The 19,196-nt window shown below is 38.2% G+C and overlaps 1 protein-coding gene across 1 annotated transcript in view; it reads left to right on the top strand.

Moving 5' to 3' along the window:
* Positions 1 to 19,196, top strand: part of LOC150107907 (uncharacterized) — a 93,772-nt gene that overhangs the window by 40,367 nt on the left and 34,209 nt on the right. The window contains exon 3 of the mRNA XM_090415377.1: positions 11,490 to 11,558. Coding sequence (XP_090271503.1) covers positions 11,490 to 11,558 — 69 coding nt within the window. The remainder of the gene's footprint in view (positions 1 to 11,489; positions 11,559 to 19,196) is intronic.

Raw genomic sequence — 19,196 nt, 5'->3', positions numbered from 1 at the left:
TCAATCACCCCTTTTCTGCCTATCAACTAATTTCTGCAGCCCACAAATCTTCAACCTGTTCTCATAAGGTTCATTCCATAGTCCTGCTATTATCTTGGTCACTCGTCTCTGTATCTCTCCACCTCCTCCCCTTTGATAAGAAACCCTGGCACCCATATCTGGGCACAGCAGTCTAGATGGGGTCTTATCAAGGCTCAATACAGAGGAACAATAACCTGTTTGTCCCTGCTTGTTAAAGTATTTTTCAGCAACCAAGTGATTTGATGAGCTGATTTAGCCACTTTTGGGATGTTCCCCCTAAACTTCAACTCCCTATCCACCAACACTCCCAAATCCCTGGCCTCGTCAATCTCCTTTAGTACAGTTCCTCCAATGTGATATACTGCTGCTAATCTTTTCACCCCAAAATGCAAAACCTTACATTTTTCCACATTAAATTGACATCCATTCTCCTTAGCCCAGTCCTCCAAACTATCCAAATCATCCTGCAAAATTTTAACATCCTGAGCATTCACTATTGCTCAACCTAACTTTGCATCGTCTGCAAACAAATGCACAGTTCCTCTCAGATCCTTTCCTATATCGTTAATGAACAAATTAAACAGTAGAGGTCCAAGAACCTGCAGCACACTGCTTGTCACAGGCCGTCTTTTGGACTCTACTCTTGATCCAATCTTGTATTTTCCTCTGGACTATTTTCACCGAGACCTTGACAACAATGCCGGATATGCTGATCGGCCGGTAATTTTCAACAGCAGTCTTGGAACCTTCTTTATGCAGTGGAACTATTTTTCCCTGTTTCCACCCCCTTGGGACTAACCCAGACCCGAACAAAATTGCCCGAACAAACAGAATTGTCACACTGACAATTCTTTAGCCGCTTCTCGTATGACACGAGCTGGTATACCATCCAATCCCGCAGATGAGATGACATTGAGGTTTTGTATAGACTATTCACCTCCACTTCATTCACCACAATTCCCGTATAATCTTTTCGTTCTTCCATTTGTGCAATGTCACCACATGGATGATATACTCTGGCAAAGTGCTCACTCAGTAATTCTACTATATCAACTGATTCAGTTACCTCCCTATCATCGGCATTCTTTAAAATCAATCCGCCGTATATATTTTTTCTTTTACTTGCAACATATCGAAAAAACTGTTTGGGATTCTCTTTAGCCTGCATGGCTAATGTTCTTTCATAATCTGCTTTTGCTTTTCTTACCACACTTGTTACCCTTCTGGCCTGGGATTTATACCGTTGATTAGCCTGCAGGTCACCTTTCTCCTTAAATTCCTTCCACAGTTGTTTCTTTTTTTTTCAACTCAAGCTTAATGGTGTTATTCATCCATTTAATCCCTACTTGATTTATTATTCGGACTCTGGGTATACAGTTAGACATTGTTTCCTGCAATAACTTCTTAACTGTCTCCCATGCACCATCAACATCTAGCCCTTGCAGTTTTACATGCCAATGCACTGAACCAATCAAACTCCTAAGCTTGTCATACTTACCAGCTCGATAATTCCACATGTACCCTTTCTTAATTGTAAATTCACCATGCACCATCAACATCTAGCCCTTGCAGTTTTACATGCCAATGCACTGAACCAATCAAACTCCTAAGCTTGTCATACTTACCAGCTCGATAATTCCACATGTACCCTTTCTTAATTGTAAATTCCACACCTTTAGCCACCCTCTAAGTCAAGACCCTATGATCACTCTCACCAATTGGTGGCAATGTGGTCATATTCGTTACAGCCAAATCCTCAGATGCAGTTACTAGGTCAAGCACTCTCTGACCCGTAGTATTTTCCATTACATGCTGTCGTAGATAGTTATCCCTTAATAACTGGATAAAACCCAATTCCATCCTCCCGTGTGTCCTCTCCTTCCTCCAATTAATGCTAGCATAGTTGAAATCTCCCATAATAATTACCCTCCTTCCACTCATTTCTTCTATTTGCTTATGCATACTATCTCCACCATCTTTTCCATTACCTGGTCTATAGCAGCACACAATTGTATATTTTGTTCTGCTAGCCTGAATCTCACACCAAATGGCCTCAAATGGGCTCTTTTCTCTATCCTGCAATTCAACTTCTATTCTACTTGGCTGCAGCTCAACAGCTATCATCAGTAATACTCCTCCTCCCATTTTATTCTCCCTGTCATTCCTGAACACACTCTACTCCTCACATTCAATGTCACTATGATTGTAACTTTTCTTCTATGAAAAAGGAGAAAAATGCCTCATAGTTTACAAAAATTAAAAATGACCAAATTTGAGTTCCATATAAGTTATGTGGGAGACCAAATACGAAATATAAATTTGTAATTTTATGAGTGATACACTTAATAGCTGGTTATAAAGCAAAATTGGTCACGTTTTCGTATTTTATCCCTTTCGGCTTAGAAAGGCCTTTTTAAAAACAAAGAAGATTGCATTTTTTTTTTGCTGTTGTTCAGTCTTTCATCATATTTAGTACAACCATGAAGTAAGACATTGTTTTTTAGACCAAGACTGGCATCATCATCATCAAATTCCTGACATGTACCCTCAAGTGATGTACTACATGAAAAATTGACATCATTACTAACTTCCTATCTACAATTTTTCTCCAAATCAGTCTATTACTTGTCAAGATTCCAACATTATCAGATCTTATATTTCTATCTTTTCAGGCACTTTTTACCGTATCAATCCACCTATATCTTGGTCTTCCTCTGGATCTTTTTCCTGCCAACCAACCTGGCAGAGAACACTTGTTTTACTAATTTTTGCTCTCCCATTCTGTTTAAGTGACCATACCACCTGAGATTAGCTCAGCTAACACATTCCTGGATGTTAACAATGTCATGTTCTTTCCTAATATCCTCATTTTTAATATGATATTGATCTAGTCTTTGGTCAAGTGTTTTTACTTCTAACCCCATTCTCAGGTCAATAAGTTAAAATTGGTTTGAACACTGTCTTGTATATAGCTCATTTAGTGTTTTGACTAATTTCTCTCTTATTCCATATAAATTTATTCAGTTGACTTCCTACCATACCAGCTTTGTTGATTGTTGTCTATTTCCATATTTAATTTTCCGTCTTCACTAAAAATTGGTCTCAAGTAGCTGAAATGTTTTACTCATTCCACAGGTTCTCCATTCACAATGCAGTTTATATTTTCAATGCTTCTGCCTATTTTCATTGTCTTTGTCTTGTTATTGCTACCTTCATACCTTATCTATTACAACTGATTACAACAGTTGTTTAATTTAGTCAGGGAATCTTGCAGACTTGTAGCAGATTTATTTTAAAGTATAACATCATCCGCATTAAGCAAATAGCTAACATTAATGTCTCCAATTTTGATATCAGGTTTTACGAATAAGAGAGGGGATAATGTACATCCTTGTCTGACACCAGATTTAACATTAAACCACCTTCCTGTACTTCCTTCAATTCTAACTGCTGACTTACAACTCAAATAAAGACTAAGTATTGCTTGATATAATGCCCCATTGACACCATATAACCATAGTATTTTGAATAGCTTCTCTTTCTCTTGGCACCTTGTCATATGCCTTTTCCAGATCTATAAAACTTAAATACAAATCTTTGTTATATTCCCATTATTTCTCAACAGTTTGTCATAAAGTTAAGATCTGTACCTTTATTACAAATCTTAACTTTACAGAAATAGCTCTGTAATTCTCACATTCAGTTTTGTTTCCCTTTTTATATATGTGTCCCATAAAGAGCTCTACTCCAATCATCTGGAATTCGTCCCTCTGTCCAGGCCTTCTCAACTATACAGTGCAGCCACTGTAAGAATTTTATACCTCTATACTTTAGCATTTCTTGTCGAATATCATCTACTGCAGCTGCCTTTCCACATTTCAGGCTTTTGATGGCTTTTACTACTCGAAGTATGGATATGTATTCCTGATTGCATGCCTGGTCAGTTTTTTTTACCAATTGGCTGTCACTGATTGTTTCATTTAGCAATTTTTTGAATTAATTACTCCATACATCAAGGATATCTTTCCCCCCAGTTTTCATGGCACCTTTTTCATCTCTAATTCTTTTTAGAGCATTCTTTTTTCCATTTCTGAGCATCTTCAACAATATCTTGCCACCTCCAGAATATCTTGCCACCTTCTTGATATTTATCTTCTATGTTCTTACCAAAGTCTTCCCATGACTTTTGTTCAGCTTGCTCATGTTTGTCTAAATTCTCTAAGAGTACAAGCTGACTTATTTGCCAGGAACATTTGATATGCTTTCTTCTTTTCCTTCACTGCCTCTTTTCCTGTGTCCTGTGTTCACCATGGAGTTCTGATTTTTCTATCCTTGCGGACAACCTCACCACATGCCTCTCTGGCTGAATCAATCAATGTTTTCTTCAGGGCTTGTCACTGAAATTCCAAGGTTTGGTTCTTATTCTCAAACTCTTTCATTTTTTTCAGAGTGGCATTCCATGTGAAAATAGTATATTAGACAGTAAAAAATAAATTTTCTCTACACATAATGAAGATGTGGCTCTAGAGGATGAGGAGGTAGTGGAGAGGATTTAGAGATAAGTGACCAAAAACTAATATGTCTGTGGAAGGCTCCCTATGAGTTAGCTATGTTTACCTGAAAAGAGCAGGATCACTGAGACGTGGTTGACAGAAGAGAATATAATAACAGGAATAGAAGTCACTGGGTACAGCTTTCGATAAGAAGGGAAAGCATGGTGGTGGAGTACTGCTTATAATAACTGACAACCTATGTCCTCTAAGAGTGAAGGCTTTAGAAAGCAGTGACACTGATGATTTTGAAAGCATATAGTGTGAGGTAGAGGTGGGCAAGACAGGATATTTAGTGGGGTGTTGCTACAGACCCAGGAGCACCGAGGGTGTGAACCAGGATATGTTTAGACAGTTCAGTTTGGCAAGTGCAAGAAGAATGATTGTTATGGGAAATTTTAACTACAGCAGTATAAATTGGGGAGAGGAAGATGCATGTAGAAATAGGGGAATGGAATTTCTAGAATTCTTGAGGGACAAATGTCTTAGGCAACATGTAATAGAGGAAACGAGAGATTCAAGAGTTTGGGATTTGGCTATAGCATCAGAAGAGTTGATAATAAGTGAGATGACATCTCTCTCACCAGTTGGAGAGAGTGACCATATAGTTTTGACTTGGAAAATGAATCGACATGCAGGAGTATCAAAGAGACAGGAATGTATGTGGAATTATAAGGCAGGTGATTATAATAGTCTAAGACGTCAACTTGGGAAAGTTTCATGGAGGAAGGAATTGGAAGGCTGGGATATCATTAGTGTGTGGGAAATTGTGAAAGAATATTTGTTAGCAGCAATGGTAAGTTGTATACCACAAGTGAAGAAGAGGACACAATTTGGAGTAAAGTGGATGACAAACAATATTAAACAGGAATTGCATGCGAAAAAGAGGCTATGGAAGAGATATAAGGAGACAGGTGAAGAGAAGATGCATGAAGAATATAACACACAGGCCAGAAGAGTGACTAGTATTGTAAGGAAGGCAAAACTAGAATATGAGAGGAGATTGGCTCTAAGATCCAAAGAAAAGCCTAGGGAATTTTTTAGCTATGTGGCCAGTAGGAGGAGAAATGACTGTGAAAGAATGATATTGTGGGATAAAAATGGGAATAGAGAGACTGAAGCAGAGGACATAGTGGAATTGTTCAATGAACACTTTATTAGATTATTTCATCCTGGAGGAGTCAGTTTTAATACAAGAGGGATAGGGAAGGTTCGAGGTTTAGAGGTACAGGAGGAGAGTGTGTTTCAAATACTGAGTACTCTGGATGTCAGTAAAGCTGTGGGACTGGATGGTATTTCACCACGAGTTTTGAGAGAATGTGCTAGGGAACTGACAGTGCCTTTGACCTGGCTTTACAATGAAAGTCCGGCTGCAGGAAAGGTGCCCATGGAATGGAAGGAAGGTAAGATAGTGCCATTGCATAAGGGTGGTTGCAGACTGGAAGTGTCTAATTATAGGCCAGTTTGTGTATCATCAGTAGTTGTTAAGATCTTGGAGAAAGTAGTGAGGGACCGTATACAACATTGGGCAGATGAGGGTAATGTTATCTGTGAGAGTCAACATGGATTTGTGAAGGCGCTCTTGTTTTAGCAATATACTAGCCTTTTATAATGAAGTTGCAAGAGTAGTAGATGAGGGAAAGGCATATACTGCCATTTTCTTAGACTTAGTGAAGGCATTTGACAGGCTGCCACATGATAAGCTGATATTTAAGTTGCTGCTCATGGGTCTGGATGTCAGATTGGTCAACTGGATTCAGGATTGGCTGTCTGATAGGTATCAGAGAATTGTGTATGGTGGAGCAGTTTCCAGGAGGCAGAGGGTTACAAGTGGGTTCCCACAGGGCTCAGTACTAGGACCTATATTGTTTAACCTTTATATCAATGACATAGCCAGTGGATTGCAGGGGGATATTCAGTTGTTTGCGGATGATGCGAAGCTGGGAAGGATTATTAGTAATAGTGCAGATGTGGTAGCCCTGCAAGAGGATTTAAATAAGCTAGACAGATGGGCAAATGAATGGGGGTGTCAGTGTAATGCAGCAAAATGTAAGGTCTTGAGGTTTGGGAAACATCGTGGGATGCTGCATACTCTCTGGGAGGAGTTATACTGGAGGAAGTAGGGGAGACAAGAGATCTGGGGTTGATGATTGATAGAAACCTGAAGTTTAGGGGACATAATGCAAAGGTGGTGAAGGTAACACAGATGATTGCTGCTATTATGAGAAGGACACTGACCTGCAGAGATAAGAGGGTTATCATTCCGTTGTATAAGTCTCTGATCAGACCACATTTGGACTATTGTTCTCAGATTTGGTCCCCAGGATTTGAAGGGTACAAACCTCTTCTTCCATCCCTTGAAGAAGAGGTGATAGAATTGAGACTTTTAAACTGTTGAAAGGTGGTTACAGGATTGACACTGGGGAGTTCTTTTGGTTGGTTGAACAGAGGGGAGTGATGATAAGACACTGGAAATTACGAAAGGAAACTGTTTCTTAGGGGGGACCTCCCCTCGATGAGTCTTGATAGACTTTGTATAATAAATTTAGTTTAATCCTTTATCCAAGTGTGAGCAAACAAAGTTTGCGCCTGAAAGTATCTTCAGGACTGGGGTAAGGTGGTACAACACTAGGAAAACTCATTGCAAAGGTGGAGCAAGCTACCAACATTCCTGTCTCAGTATCTCCTATAATGCAAAACACATCTCCTGGCGGATATGTCTAATGTTATGCATTAAGGGAAGGACCACTACCCAGACTAGTTTGGACCTTTATTGAGGTCTCTTCAGACTTTGTGTTTCTTTGGCCTGGATAATGATAATGATGATGATAATAATAATAGAAACTAAGTTACTAAAAGGATTCCACAAGGTCAGTAAAAATGAAATGGTTCAGCATCTGATGAATTTCAAAAGAACTGGGGAGAGGGAGCAGGGGTTCCTGAAAGTTGTAAGAGTGTGTTAGTAAGGATTTGGACTGATTTTTTGCCTGGAGAGTGGTGAATGACTGAAATGGATTACCGTATATTAAGACTTAAGTGCTGGGAGTAACTCATGTTAGAGGCTTAATGAGTGAAACAGCATGAGAAAGAATTAAAAATAATATTTAATTCCTCCAATATTTTGTCTGTTACTGAGACATTGTCTATGAGTATAATCATCTATGTCCAAGGCACTTCATAAGAAATAGCCAGAATCTTAAAGAAATACAATTTCTGCATGGCTTTCAAGCCCACCAAAAGCTTGCTGCCCTTATATTGTTATTATTATTACGGGCTAATCCATGGAGTTCTTTGTCTCATTGAGGAAGGCCCTAAACATTGTGCTAACAACCACATTTGTGCAGTACCTATCATGCTTTGCTTTGAAGTCATTCACAATCATAGCACCCACAACACACTCTGGCAACCTATTCTACTCATTCACCACTCTCCAAGCAAAAAAAATGTAGTTCTAACAGCCTTGCTAACTAACCCTTGCTCAGTTTCCAAGAATGGCCTCTTGGTCTTCTACCACTAGACCTGTTCTGAAAAATTTCCTCAGTAATTAATCTTGTAAAAACAATTAATAGTAATTTGTATGTCTCAGTCATATCACTCCTTTTCTGCCTAGCAACCAATTTCTGTTGGCCACAAATCTTCAACTTGTTATAAGGTTCATTCTGTAGACCTGCTACCATCTTGGTCACTCGCCTCTGGATCCTCTTCCTCATTTCCAAGAAATCCAGGTGATCAAATCTGTGTGCAGTAGTCAAGATGTTGTCTTATCAAAGCTTGATAAGGAGGAATAATAACTTGCTTGTCTCTGCTTATCAAAAGAATGTTCAGTAACTAAGTAATCCAAGCTACTTTAGCCCCTTTTCCTATATGCCCTCTAAATTTGAACTCCCTATCCCCTTACATTCCCAAATCTCTGGCTTCATCGGTTTTTTGGAGTATAGTTCTATCAATGTGGCATACAACTGGTAATCTCTTCACTTCAAAATGCATAACCTTACACTTTGCCACATTAAACTGATATCCATTCTCCTTTGCGCAGACTGCCAGTCTATCCAAATCATTCTGCAAAATTTTAGCATCATCATCTGTGTTAACTATTGCTGTATAAAATTTTGCATTATAAACCCCTAATATGAGAATGTAATGAAATATTGTAAGAATTAAACAGTATTTTAAAGCCTTTTTCAGTGCTTTTATACTTCATTAAGCCACCAACATAAGGATTTGAATAAGCTGGAGATGTCACAGGATGGCTGCAATGCTAAGAAACATTCTTAGTCAGTCTTGCACACCATCTTACATTCAAAAATAGCCCTATAGTTCATGTGCATGTCACACTTTCTGTATATTCATACTTGTTGATTTCTTATTACTCTGTCCATACAGACACCCTCAATATCTTCCCATGCATAATACATTCACAACATCATATCATTCTCAAAAAATTGATGCTGCTCACTTTATTCATCTTTCATGCTGATCTACATACTGACCTTCACTTTCACCAACATTTTGTCTCAGATCAGTGGACACAAAATTACAGAAATTAATTGCTACATATTTGAAATCTAAACCATGTGGAAAACGTGGTGGCAGAGTACTGCTTATGATAAGTGATGACATATGTCCTCTAAGAGTGGAGGCTTTGGAAGACAGTGACACTAATGGTTTTGAAAGCATATGGTGTGAGGTAGAGGTGAGAAAGATAGGATATTTAGTGGGGTGCTGCTACAAGCCAAGGAGCACAAAGGGTGGGGAGTAGAAGATGTTTAGGGAGTTGACCTTGGTAAGTGCAAGAAGAATGATTGTAATGGGAGATTTTAAGTATAGTAGTATAAGCTGGGAAGAGGAAAATGCATGTAGTAATAAGGGGATAGAATTTCTAGAATTCTTGAGGGACAAATGTCTTAGGCAACATGTAATAGAGGGAACAAGAGGTTCAAGAGTTTTGGATTTAGTCATAGCTTCAGAAGAGCTGATAATAAGTGAGATGAAATATCTCCCACCAGTTGGAGAGAGTGACCATGTAGTTTTGACTTGGAAGATGAATAGATATGCAAGTGTGTCAAAGAGATGGGAACGTATGTGGAATTATAATTCAGGTGATTAAAATAGTCTTTGGTATCAATTAGGGGAAGTTCCATGGAGGGCAGAATTGGAAGGCCAGAATATCACTAGTGCTTGGGAAATTGTGAAGGAATATTTGTTAGCAGCAATAGTAAGCTGTATTCTACAAGTGAAGAAGTGGACGACAAACAATATGAAACAGGAACTGCAGGTGAAAAAGAGATTATGGATGAGAAATAAGGAGAGGGCTGGAGAACAGATGCATGAAGAATATAAGCCTCAGGGCTTCTGACCTAATGTCCAATCCTCACCTTCTCGTGGTGCACCCTGTTGGGTATCTACTTTGATACTGAACGAACGAGGATGTGCTGGCAATTTGGGATTTAGCCGACCAAATTGTATTCTTATTGGTTAAACGAAAATAAAAAATGATGGTACAACATGACAAAATTTCATGCCGGCTGGGGCGTCGCCCAGTTAAACAAGGCCCCCGTTGTTTTCGCCAGGGAACCAGGGCGAACAGCAAAAAGTCAGCTACTGGAACAAATCTGAAAACAAACCCCAATTCAACATCACCAGAGTTAAAGATCGGTACTATCAACGTAAGAAGCCTGAATGGCAAAGAAATGGAGCTAGCTGAGGAATTAGATAAGTACCAGATCGACATAATAGGGGTGACTGAAACAAAAAAGACCAAAACTTTGGAGATCTTTCTGAGCAATAAATACAAAATGTTATATTCAGGCAATGACAATCAAGGAAAAGAAGGAGTAGCCATAGTATTCAACACAAAATACGAGGCTAATCTTCTTGAATGGCAGTCAGTCTCAAGTAGAGTAATGTGGGCAAATATGAGAATGGGGAACTGGACAATGAGACTTATTTGTGCCTATGGTCCCACAGAAGGTTCTACTAAGGTAGAAGTGGAGGAATTTTTTGAGGCTTTAGAAAAAGCAACTGACACAATGAAAAAGGAAAAGTTGGTCCTTGTTGGGGATCTAAATAGTAGAGTAGGAAATGATTATGAGACATACAAAAATATTTTGGGAAAATTTGGAGAAAAGAGCAAAGCTAATAATAATGGCAAATATCTGTTGGATTTCTGCTCAGGACATGGACTGGTTATTACTAACTCCATGTTCCAACATAAAAATGTGCACAAATTCACATCATGGTGGTGTATTAAGTCTAACATGTTAGTTTTATTTACCTGTCATAGCCAATCTGGTTGGTAGATTGGGTGGAGCATACCTACTCTCTAACCATCAGACTGCAAGTTCAAATCTCAAAATGGCTTGAAAAAAGTTCCATGTTTGTAGAATAGGGTTTCTGAATTATACATAAAAAAAAGTAATAAAATTATATAGACATGGGTGGGCTAAGGATTTACATAAAACCTTATTCATTCCACCCAGTAGTACTTATGTACTACTGTTTTTCAAGCTTCTTTGATACAACTGTGCAGGAGTCGCATAAAATTTAAAAAAAGTAACTTGGTTTCATAGAAACATAATGGTATGATTGGGTAGTTAATCTGTTTTCAGAGTAAGTGAGACCATTTAATTCACCACTGGCTGAAACTCTTAAAACTCTTCTGCATTTCAGATGAGCCTCATGCTTAGATCTTTCTTGATCTAAATGTCATGCCATTTTGGTTGTGCATACAATAAACAGTGCTATTCACTTCATGTAATTTCATGTATTGGTCTAAACTTAAACTGAGTAAAAAAAAAAATACAATTTTTGCAATAATAATATAAAAAAAATAGTTCACAATAGTAGTACAAATAAAAAAAAAAAATTTAGTTTCACTACAAGCCCTTTAAAAAGATTTGCTATTTTTTCCCCCCTTAGATACACTGTATATTGCTACTGTTCCTCCTCCTTATCCTGGCTTTGTTTCTGTTCTTTCAGCTACTCCAGGTAAGGAATGAAGCCTTTTATTTTTTGTACATACTATACTACCTATCTTGATGGTTCATAAAAGTACAAGAGTATAATATGCTCTCATTATTAACAGTGTTAAAGATTATCAGTTAATCATCAGTTCTAGAATTGATCATTCTGCTTATAATACATTCAGGCATATCTATAATTTGTTGTAAATAATGAAAATAAATAAAATGTTTTTTTTTGTTGTTTATCCGAATTAAAGTCACAGAGCAGGATTTGAAAAGTTGTCATTATTTCCAAGTACCAAAGCTTATTCAGGAAGTTAATTTCTTGTCTGCAAAAAAATATCCCATTCCTCAAAATGCAGTCCAGATAGAACGGATATAATAACTGATAAAGTGAACAACAATCTGAGAATAGGGCACTATGTTGAAAGTTTTCTCGCTTGGTTATACTATAAGCTAATTGACCTTTATTGAGGTCTCTTCAGACTTTGTGTTTCTTTGGAAGGACCTCCCATGATGAGTCTGTTGACTCCATGGAGGCCTGGATAATGATAATGATAATAATAATAATAGAAACTAAGTTACTAAAAGGATTCCACAAGGTCAGTAAAAATGAAATGGTTCAACATCTGATGAATTTCAAAAGAACTGGGGGAGGGGGAGCAGGGGTTCCTGAAAGTTGTAAGAGTGTGTTAGTAAGGATTTGGACTGATTTTTTGCCTGGAGAGTGGTGAATGACTGAAATGGATTACCGTATATTAAGACTTAAGTGCTGGGAGTAACTCATGTTAGAGGCTTAATGAGTGAAACAGCATGAGAAAGAATTAAAAATAATATTTAATTCCTCCAATATTTTGTCTGTTACTGAGACATTGTCTATGAGTATAATCATCTATGTCCAAGGCACTTCATAAGAAATAGCCAGAATCTTAAAGAAATACAATTTCTGCATGGTTTCAAGCCCACCAAAAGCTTGCTGCCCTTATATTGTTATTATTATTATGGGCTAATCCATGGAGTTCTTTGTCTCATTGAGGAAGGCCCTAAACATTGTGCTAAGCACCGACATTTGTGCAGTACCTATCATGCTTTGCTTTGAAGTCATTCACAATCATAGCACCCACAACACACTCTGGCAACCTATTCTACTCATTCACCACTCTCCAAGCAAAAAAAATGTAGCTCTAACAGCCTTGCTAACTAACCCTTGCTCAGTTTCCAAGAATGGCCTCTTGGTCTTCTACCACTAGACCTGTTCTGAAAAATTTCCTCAGTAATTAATCTTGTAAAAACAATTAATAGTAATTTGTATGTCTCAATCATATCACTCCTTTTCTGCCTGGCAACCAATTTCTGTTGGCCACAAATCTTCAACTTGTTATAAGGTTCATTCTGTAGACCTGCTACCATCTTGGTCACTCGCCTCTGGATCCTCTTCCTCATTTCCAAGAAATCCAGGTGATCAAATCTGTGTGCAGTAGTCAAGATGTTGTCTTATCAAAGCTTGATAAGGAGGAATAATAAATTGCTTGTCTCTGCTTATCAAAAGAATGTTCAGTAACTAAGTAATCCAAGCTACTTTAGCTCCTTTTCCTATATGCCCTCTAAATTTGAACTCCCTATCCCCTTACATTCCCAAATCTCTGGCTTCATCGGTTTTTTGGAGTATAGTTCTATCAATGTGGCATACACTTGGAAAATGAATAGACATGCAGGAGTATCAAAGAGACGGGAACTTATGTGGAATTATAAGGCAGGTGATTATAATAGTCTTAGACGTCAACTTCGGGAAGTTTCATGGAGGGAGAAATTGGAAGGCCGGGATATCACCAGTGCGTGGGAAATTGTGAAAGAATATTTGTTATCAGCAATGGTAAGTTGTATACCACGAGTGAAGAAGAGGACGCAATTTGGAGTAAAGTGGATGACAAACAATATTAAACAGGAATTGCATGCGAAAAAGAGGCTATGGAAGAGATATAAGGAGATAGGTGAAGAGATGCATGAGGAATATAAGACACAGGCCAGAAGAGTGACTAGTGTGGTAAGGAAAGCGAAATTGGAATATGAGAGGAGATTGGCCCTAAGATCCAAAGAAAATCCTAGGGAATTTTTTAGCTATGTGGCCAGTAGGAGGAGAAATGACTGTGGAAGAATGATATTGTGGGATAAAAATGGGAATAGAGTGACTGATGCAGAGGACATAGTGGAATTGTTCAATGAACACTTTATTGGAGTATTTCATCCTAGAGGAGTCAGTTTTAATGCTAGAGGGATAGGACTGGTACGAGGTCTGGAGGTACAGGAGGAGAGTGTGTTTCAGATACTGAGTACTCTGGATGTCAGTAAAGCTGTGGGACTGGATGGTATTTCGCCACGAGTTTTGAGAGAATGTGCTAGGGAATTGACAGTACCTTTGACGTGGCTTTTCAATGAAAGTCTAGCTTTGGCAAAGGTGCCCAGGGAATGGAAGGAAGGTAAGATAGTGCCATTGCATAAGGGTGGTAACTGACTGGAAGTGTCTAATTATAGGCCAGTCTGTGTGTCATCAGTTGTTGTTAAGATCTTGGAGAAAGTAGTGAGGGACCGTGTACAGCATTGGGAAGATGAGGGTAATGTTATCTGTGAGAATCAACATGGATTTGTGAAAGGACGCTCTTGTTTTAGCAATATGCTAGCCTTTTATAATAAAGTTACAAGAACATTAGATGAGGGAAAGGCATATACTGCAATTTTCTTAGACTTGGCGAAGGCATTTGACAGGGTGCCACATGATAAGCTGATATTTAAGTTGCAGCACATGGGTCTGGATGTCAGATTAGTCAACTGGATTCAGGATTGGCTGTCTGATAGGTATCAGAGAGTTGTGTATGGTGGAGCAGTTTCCAGGAGGCAGAGGGTTACAAGTGGGGTCCCACAGGGCTCAGTACTAGGACCTATATTGTTTAACCTTTATATCAATGACATAGCCAGTGGATTGTAGGGGGATATTCAGTTGTTTGCAGATGATGCAAAGCTGGGAAGGATTATTAGTAATAGTGCAGATGTGGTAGCCCTGCAAGAGGATTTAAATAAGCTAGATAGATGGGCAAATGAATGGGGGTGTGAGTTTAATGCAGCAAAATGTAAGGTCTTGAGGTTTGGGAAACATCAATGGGATGCTGCATACTCTATGGGAGGAGTTATACTGGAGGAAGTAGGGGAGACAAGAGATCTGGGGTTGATGATTGATAGAAACCTGAAGTTTAGGGGACATATTGCAAAGGTGGTGAAGGTAACACAGAGGATTGCTGCTATTATGAGAAGGACACTGACCTGCAGAGATAAGAGGGTTATCATTCCGTTGTATAAGTCTCTGATCAGACCACACTTAGACTATTGTTCTCAGATTTGGTCCCCAGGATTTGAAGGGGATAAATTAACTGTGGAAAGGATACAAACACGGATGACAAAGATGGTTTCAATACTGTACAAGGATAGTTATGAGGATCGGCTGAGAGAATGTGGACTGCAGAGTTTGGTGGATAGAAGAAGGAGAGGTGATATGATTGAGACTTTTAAACTGTTGAGAGGTGGTTACAGGGTTGACACTGGGGAGTTCTTTCGCTTGGTTGATCAGCAGGAAGGAGTGATGACAAGAGGCCATCCCTGGAAGTTACGAAAGGAAACTGTTAGCAAGAGGGTAAGGAGTGGTTTCTTTGTGTGGAGGGTGGTTGAGCCGTGGAATGCATTGCCTGATGGAGTGGTGGGAGCGAGAACTGTCAGTGAGTTTAAAGAGTGGTATGATAGACTTTGTGTTTCTCAGGGGGGGACCTCCCCTCAGTGAGTCTTGACAGACTTTGTCTTAGGAAGGACCTCCCTCGATGAGTCTTTTGACTCCTTGGAGGCCTGAATAATAATAATAATAATAATAATAATAATAATAACTGGTAATCTCTTCACTTCAAAATGCATAACCTTACACTTTGCCACATTAAACTGATATCCATTCTCCTTTGCGCAGACCTCCAGTCTATCCAAATCATTCTGCAAAATTTTAGCATCATCATCTGTGTTAACTATTGCTGTATAAAATTTTGCATTATAAACCCCTAATATGAGAATGTAATGAAATATTGCAAGAATTAAACAGTATTTTAAAGCCTTTTTCAGTGCTTTTATACTTCATTAAGCCACCAACATAAGGATTTGAATAAGCTGGAGATGTCAGAGGATGGCTGCAATGCTAAGAAACATTCTTAGTCAGGCTTGCACACCATCTTACATTCAAAAATAGCCCTATAGTTCATGACAAGTAACAGACTGATTTGGAGGAAAATTGTAGATAGGAAGTTAGTAATGATGTAATTTTTTCATGTAGTACTGTCATATCCTGTACACCCCTTGAGGGTACATGGCAGGAATTTTTGATGATGATGATGATGATGATGATGATGATGAAAGATGCCAAGAAATTATATTCTTGGTTTCATCCTAGTTTTATCCAAGTATAAGCAAACAAAGTTTGTTTGTGAAGAAATTTCACAACTGGGCTACTTGTATACAGGCTAATGACTTCACATCAATTGCTTTAGTATCCCATAATGCAAGGCAGACAAGGCAGATATCCTTACAGACATGTACAGTATAATGTGATATCTGGGAAGGGCCACTACCCAGACCAATTTCGACCTTAATTGAGGTAAAAAAGTAAAGGAGTGTTTATCATAGGCCTAGAGTAGTTAGTATAGGGGTGCAAGAGAGTCTGATAGTATTAGGAGAAAGAGAAGACAGATAGATAGTATGAGAGATAGAGAAAATGGCCTGTTCTTCTTTTATATAATAGTCATGTAGCCAAAAGCCATCCTTTTTTTTTCACTAGTCTCATGCAGCTGAAAACAACTAGAAGACCAACTGAAACTAAAGTGCAAGGATGACTGATACCCAGGTAGTTAGCCTTATCTGAGTTAACCACCTTGAGGTTGGTCTCTTCTTTGCCTTGGATTGCTCTCCAGTCATCCCTGAAATTGACTATAAAACTACATTGAACCAAGAGGATGGAACCATTTAAAAAACCTCTCAGAGTAAAAATAGACAGAATTTTATCTATTATTGAATATTACATAATGTGGGTGGTTTATACCACCTAGCCAAAATTTTGGTATCTCCTAGACTGCTTTGTCTAAACACAAAAATTGTCTGACTGAACAATAAAATTTCCACAATACAATATTATAAAGCATTTGTATGTCATATTGCTGGTTTTCAAATACATTTCTTCTTAACCTTGCATAAATGGTATTTTAATTCATTAATTATAAAAATCATAAATTCTCTTCCTATCGCTGACAAATGGTCAGTAGCGCAAAAGAAGAACCTGTTCTAAGATGAAAAGCCAAAAGGCCATTTTTTCTGGCGAGGGTGATATAAGTTAAGGGGATAAAAATCCCTTCTTGTTTTTCAGCCAGTAAGCGAAACTAAGATCGAACACTACGATCTGTAACGTTTCATGCCGACGAACTGTCAGCGTATCCAAGTGTAAGTGATCACTTGGTAGTGCCACACCACGGCAACTCGTTGCAAAGGTGAAGCAAGCTTCCTCACTGTTCTTGATATTTTCTCATAATATAAAACACAGCTCTTAAGAGATGTAGTACTGTTTTACATTATGAGGAGAGGTCACTACCCAGACCGGTTTCAACCTTTTTTGAGGTCTCATCAGTACTGAGGTCACATCAGTAAAACAGTACTACATCTCTTAAGAGCTGTGTTTTACATTATGAGAAAATATCAAGAACAGTGACGAAGCTTGCTTCACCTTTGCAACGAGTTGCCGTGGTGTGGCACTACCAAGTGATCACTTACACTTGGATACGCTGACAGTTCGTCGGCATGAAACGTTACAGATCGTAGTGTTCGATCTTAGTTGTTCGATCGTAGTGTTTGATCTTACTGGCTGAAAAACAAGAAGGGATTTTTATCCCCTTAACTTATATCAACCTCGCCAGAAAAAAATGGCCTTTTGGCTTTTCATCTTAGTTATACTATGTTATAATGTAATATAGTGACACACCTTTAGGTCAGTCGTATAGCAAAAGTATGTAAGTTTTCTTCACTTAAACTCTGATATTAACTAGGTCTAGCTACTCACTGATGAGACCTCAAAAAAGGTTGAAACCGGTCTGGGTAGTGACCTCTCCTCATAATGTAAAACAGTACTACATCTCTTAAGAGCTGTGTTTTACATTATGAGAAAATATCAAGAACAGTGAGGAAGCTTGCTTCACCTTTGCAACGAGTTGCCGTGGTGTGGCACTACCAAGTGATCACTTACACTTGGATACGCTGACAGTTCGTCGGCATGAAACGTTACAGATCGTAGTGTTCGATCTTAGTTTCGCTTACTGGCTGAAAAACAAGAAGGGATTTTTATCCCCTTAACTTATAAGAACCTGTTCTATTGTGTGAGTAATGGAATGCCCAACACATTACATAATCTGTTCCAGATACGCAGGGCAAGAGGGCAGCTGTACAATGCATGTTCTATTTTCTGATCAGTAACCGATGTCACAGATTGGATTGATGTTAAAGTACCTCCATTTAATGGTATTGACTGGAAGGTGACCATATGCAATTCTCCAAGCAGGATCTTCCTGTTTGGAGTATTATCCTTGAACTTCAATAAGTTATGAAACAAAGTGTTAGTTGTGGAAGTTTGTGGCAAAAGAGGTTAAAGATTTTTTATACCAAATTTTACTTTTTTTAATGGAAAAAATGTCAATGCCAGAATGTTATAGCAATTTTAGAGTTAAGCACATGTAGTAATCATGTCCTCCAAACAGGGGAAGATGAAAACCCAGGTAGTACTGGAGAAAGTCTGACATGTTTGATTGGTCTACAACATTTTATGGATTTTTGAAGTTGTATTGCTTTAATAGCAAAATTTTAAGACTGGAAACCCAAAGCTTCCATGCTTCTTTGATGAAGTAAAGCTGGATCAACTTGCACAGGCTTACCAAACCAAAGGAAAGTGACTCGATTTTCTAGTCTTCTAAGGTTTCATTGTTCTTGCATGTAAGTTAGAAAGTGGGGAGCTGATGCTAAAACCTCAAATGTCACATACACCTCTATTATCCAACCCATAATGGAATATGCTTTGCCCATCTGGGTGCAAACATCACAAACCAGTTTAGACAAGCTTATAAAAATTCAGAAAAATGCAGCTAGAATCATATTTGGACTAAGGAATACAACTCCTGTTAAAATAGCAGAATTCAAATCCAATCCTGTTCCTTTAAAAATAGGTGGCAAGAAAATTTACTAATTTGTAAAAAAAAAAAAAAGAAAAGAAAAAAAAAGAGCCAATGTTGCACATCATAGAACAAGTGAACTTTTTAAAAAGTGGTGACCAACAAACAGAATAAAGAAAAAAATCGATAATTTATAAAATATGGAAAATAAAATTTCCTTGGATTTTTCAAATGAACTACCCAGCATTTCTTCCAAATCAAGACAGGTAGAATATAGTTATTAATTTTGAAATAGGGAAACATGAGAAAAAAACGCCTAGAAAACCCTGAAATCTTGATTATTAGCTCTTTCAAAAATAATGAAATATGGACCTGATTCAATAAAAATCTATACAGATGGCTCCAAAAATTCAAATGGCAACTCTGGGAGTGGT

Source organism: Typopeltis vanoorti, chromosome 3 (assembly GCF_054136105.1).
Source record: "Typopeltis vanoorti isolate ZY-2024b chromosome 3, IOZ_Tvanoo_1.0, whole genome shotgun sequence".
NCBI lineage: Eukaryota > Metazoa > Arthropoda > Arachnida > Uropygi > Thelyphonidae > Typopeltis > Typopeltis vanoorti.
This window is presented reverse-complemented; position numbering and strand designations above follow the sequence as displayed.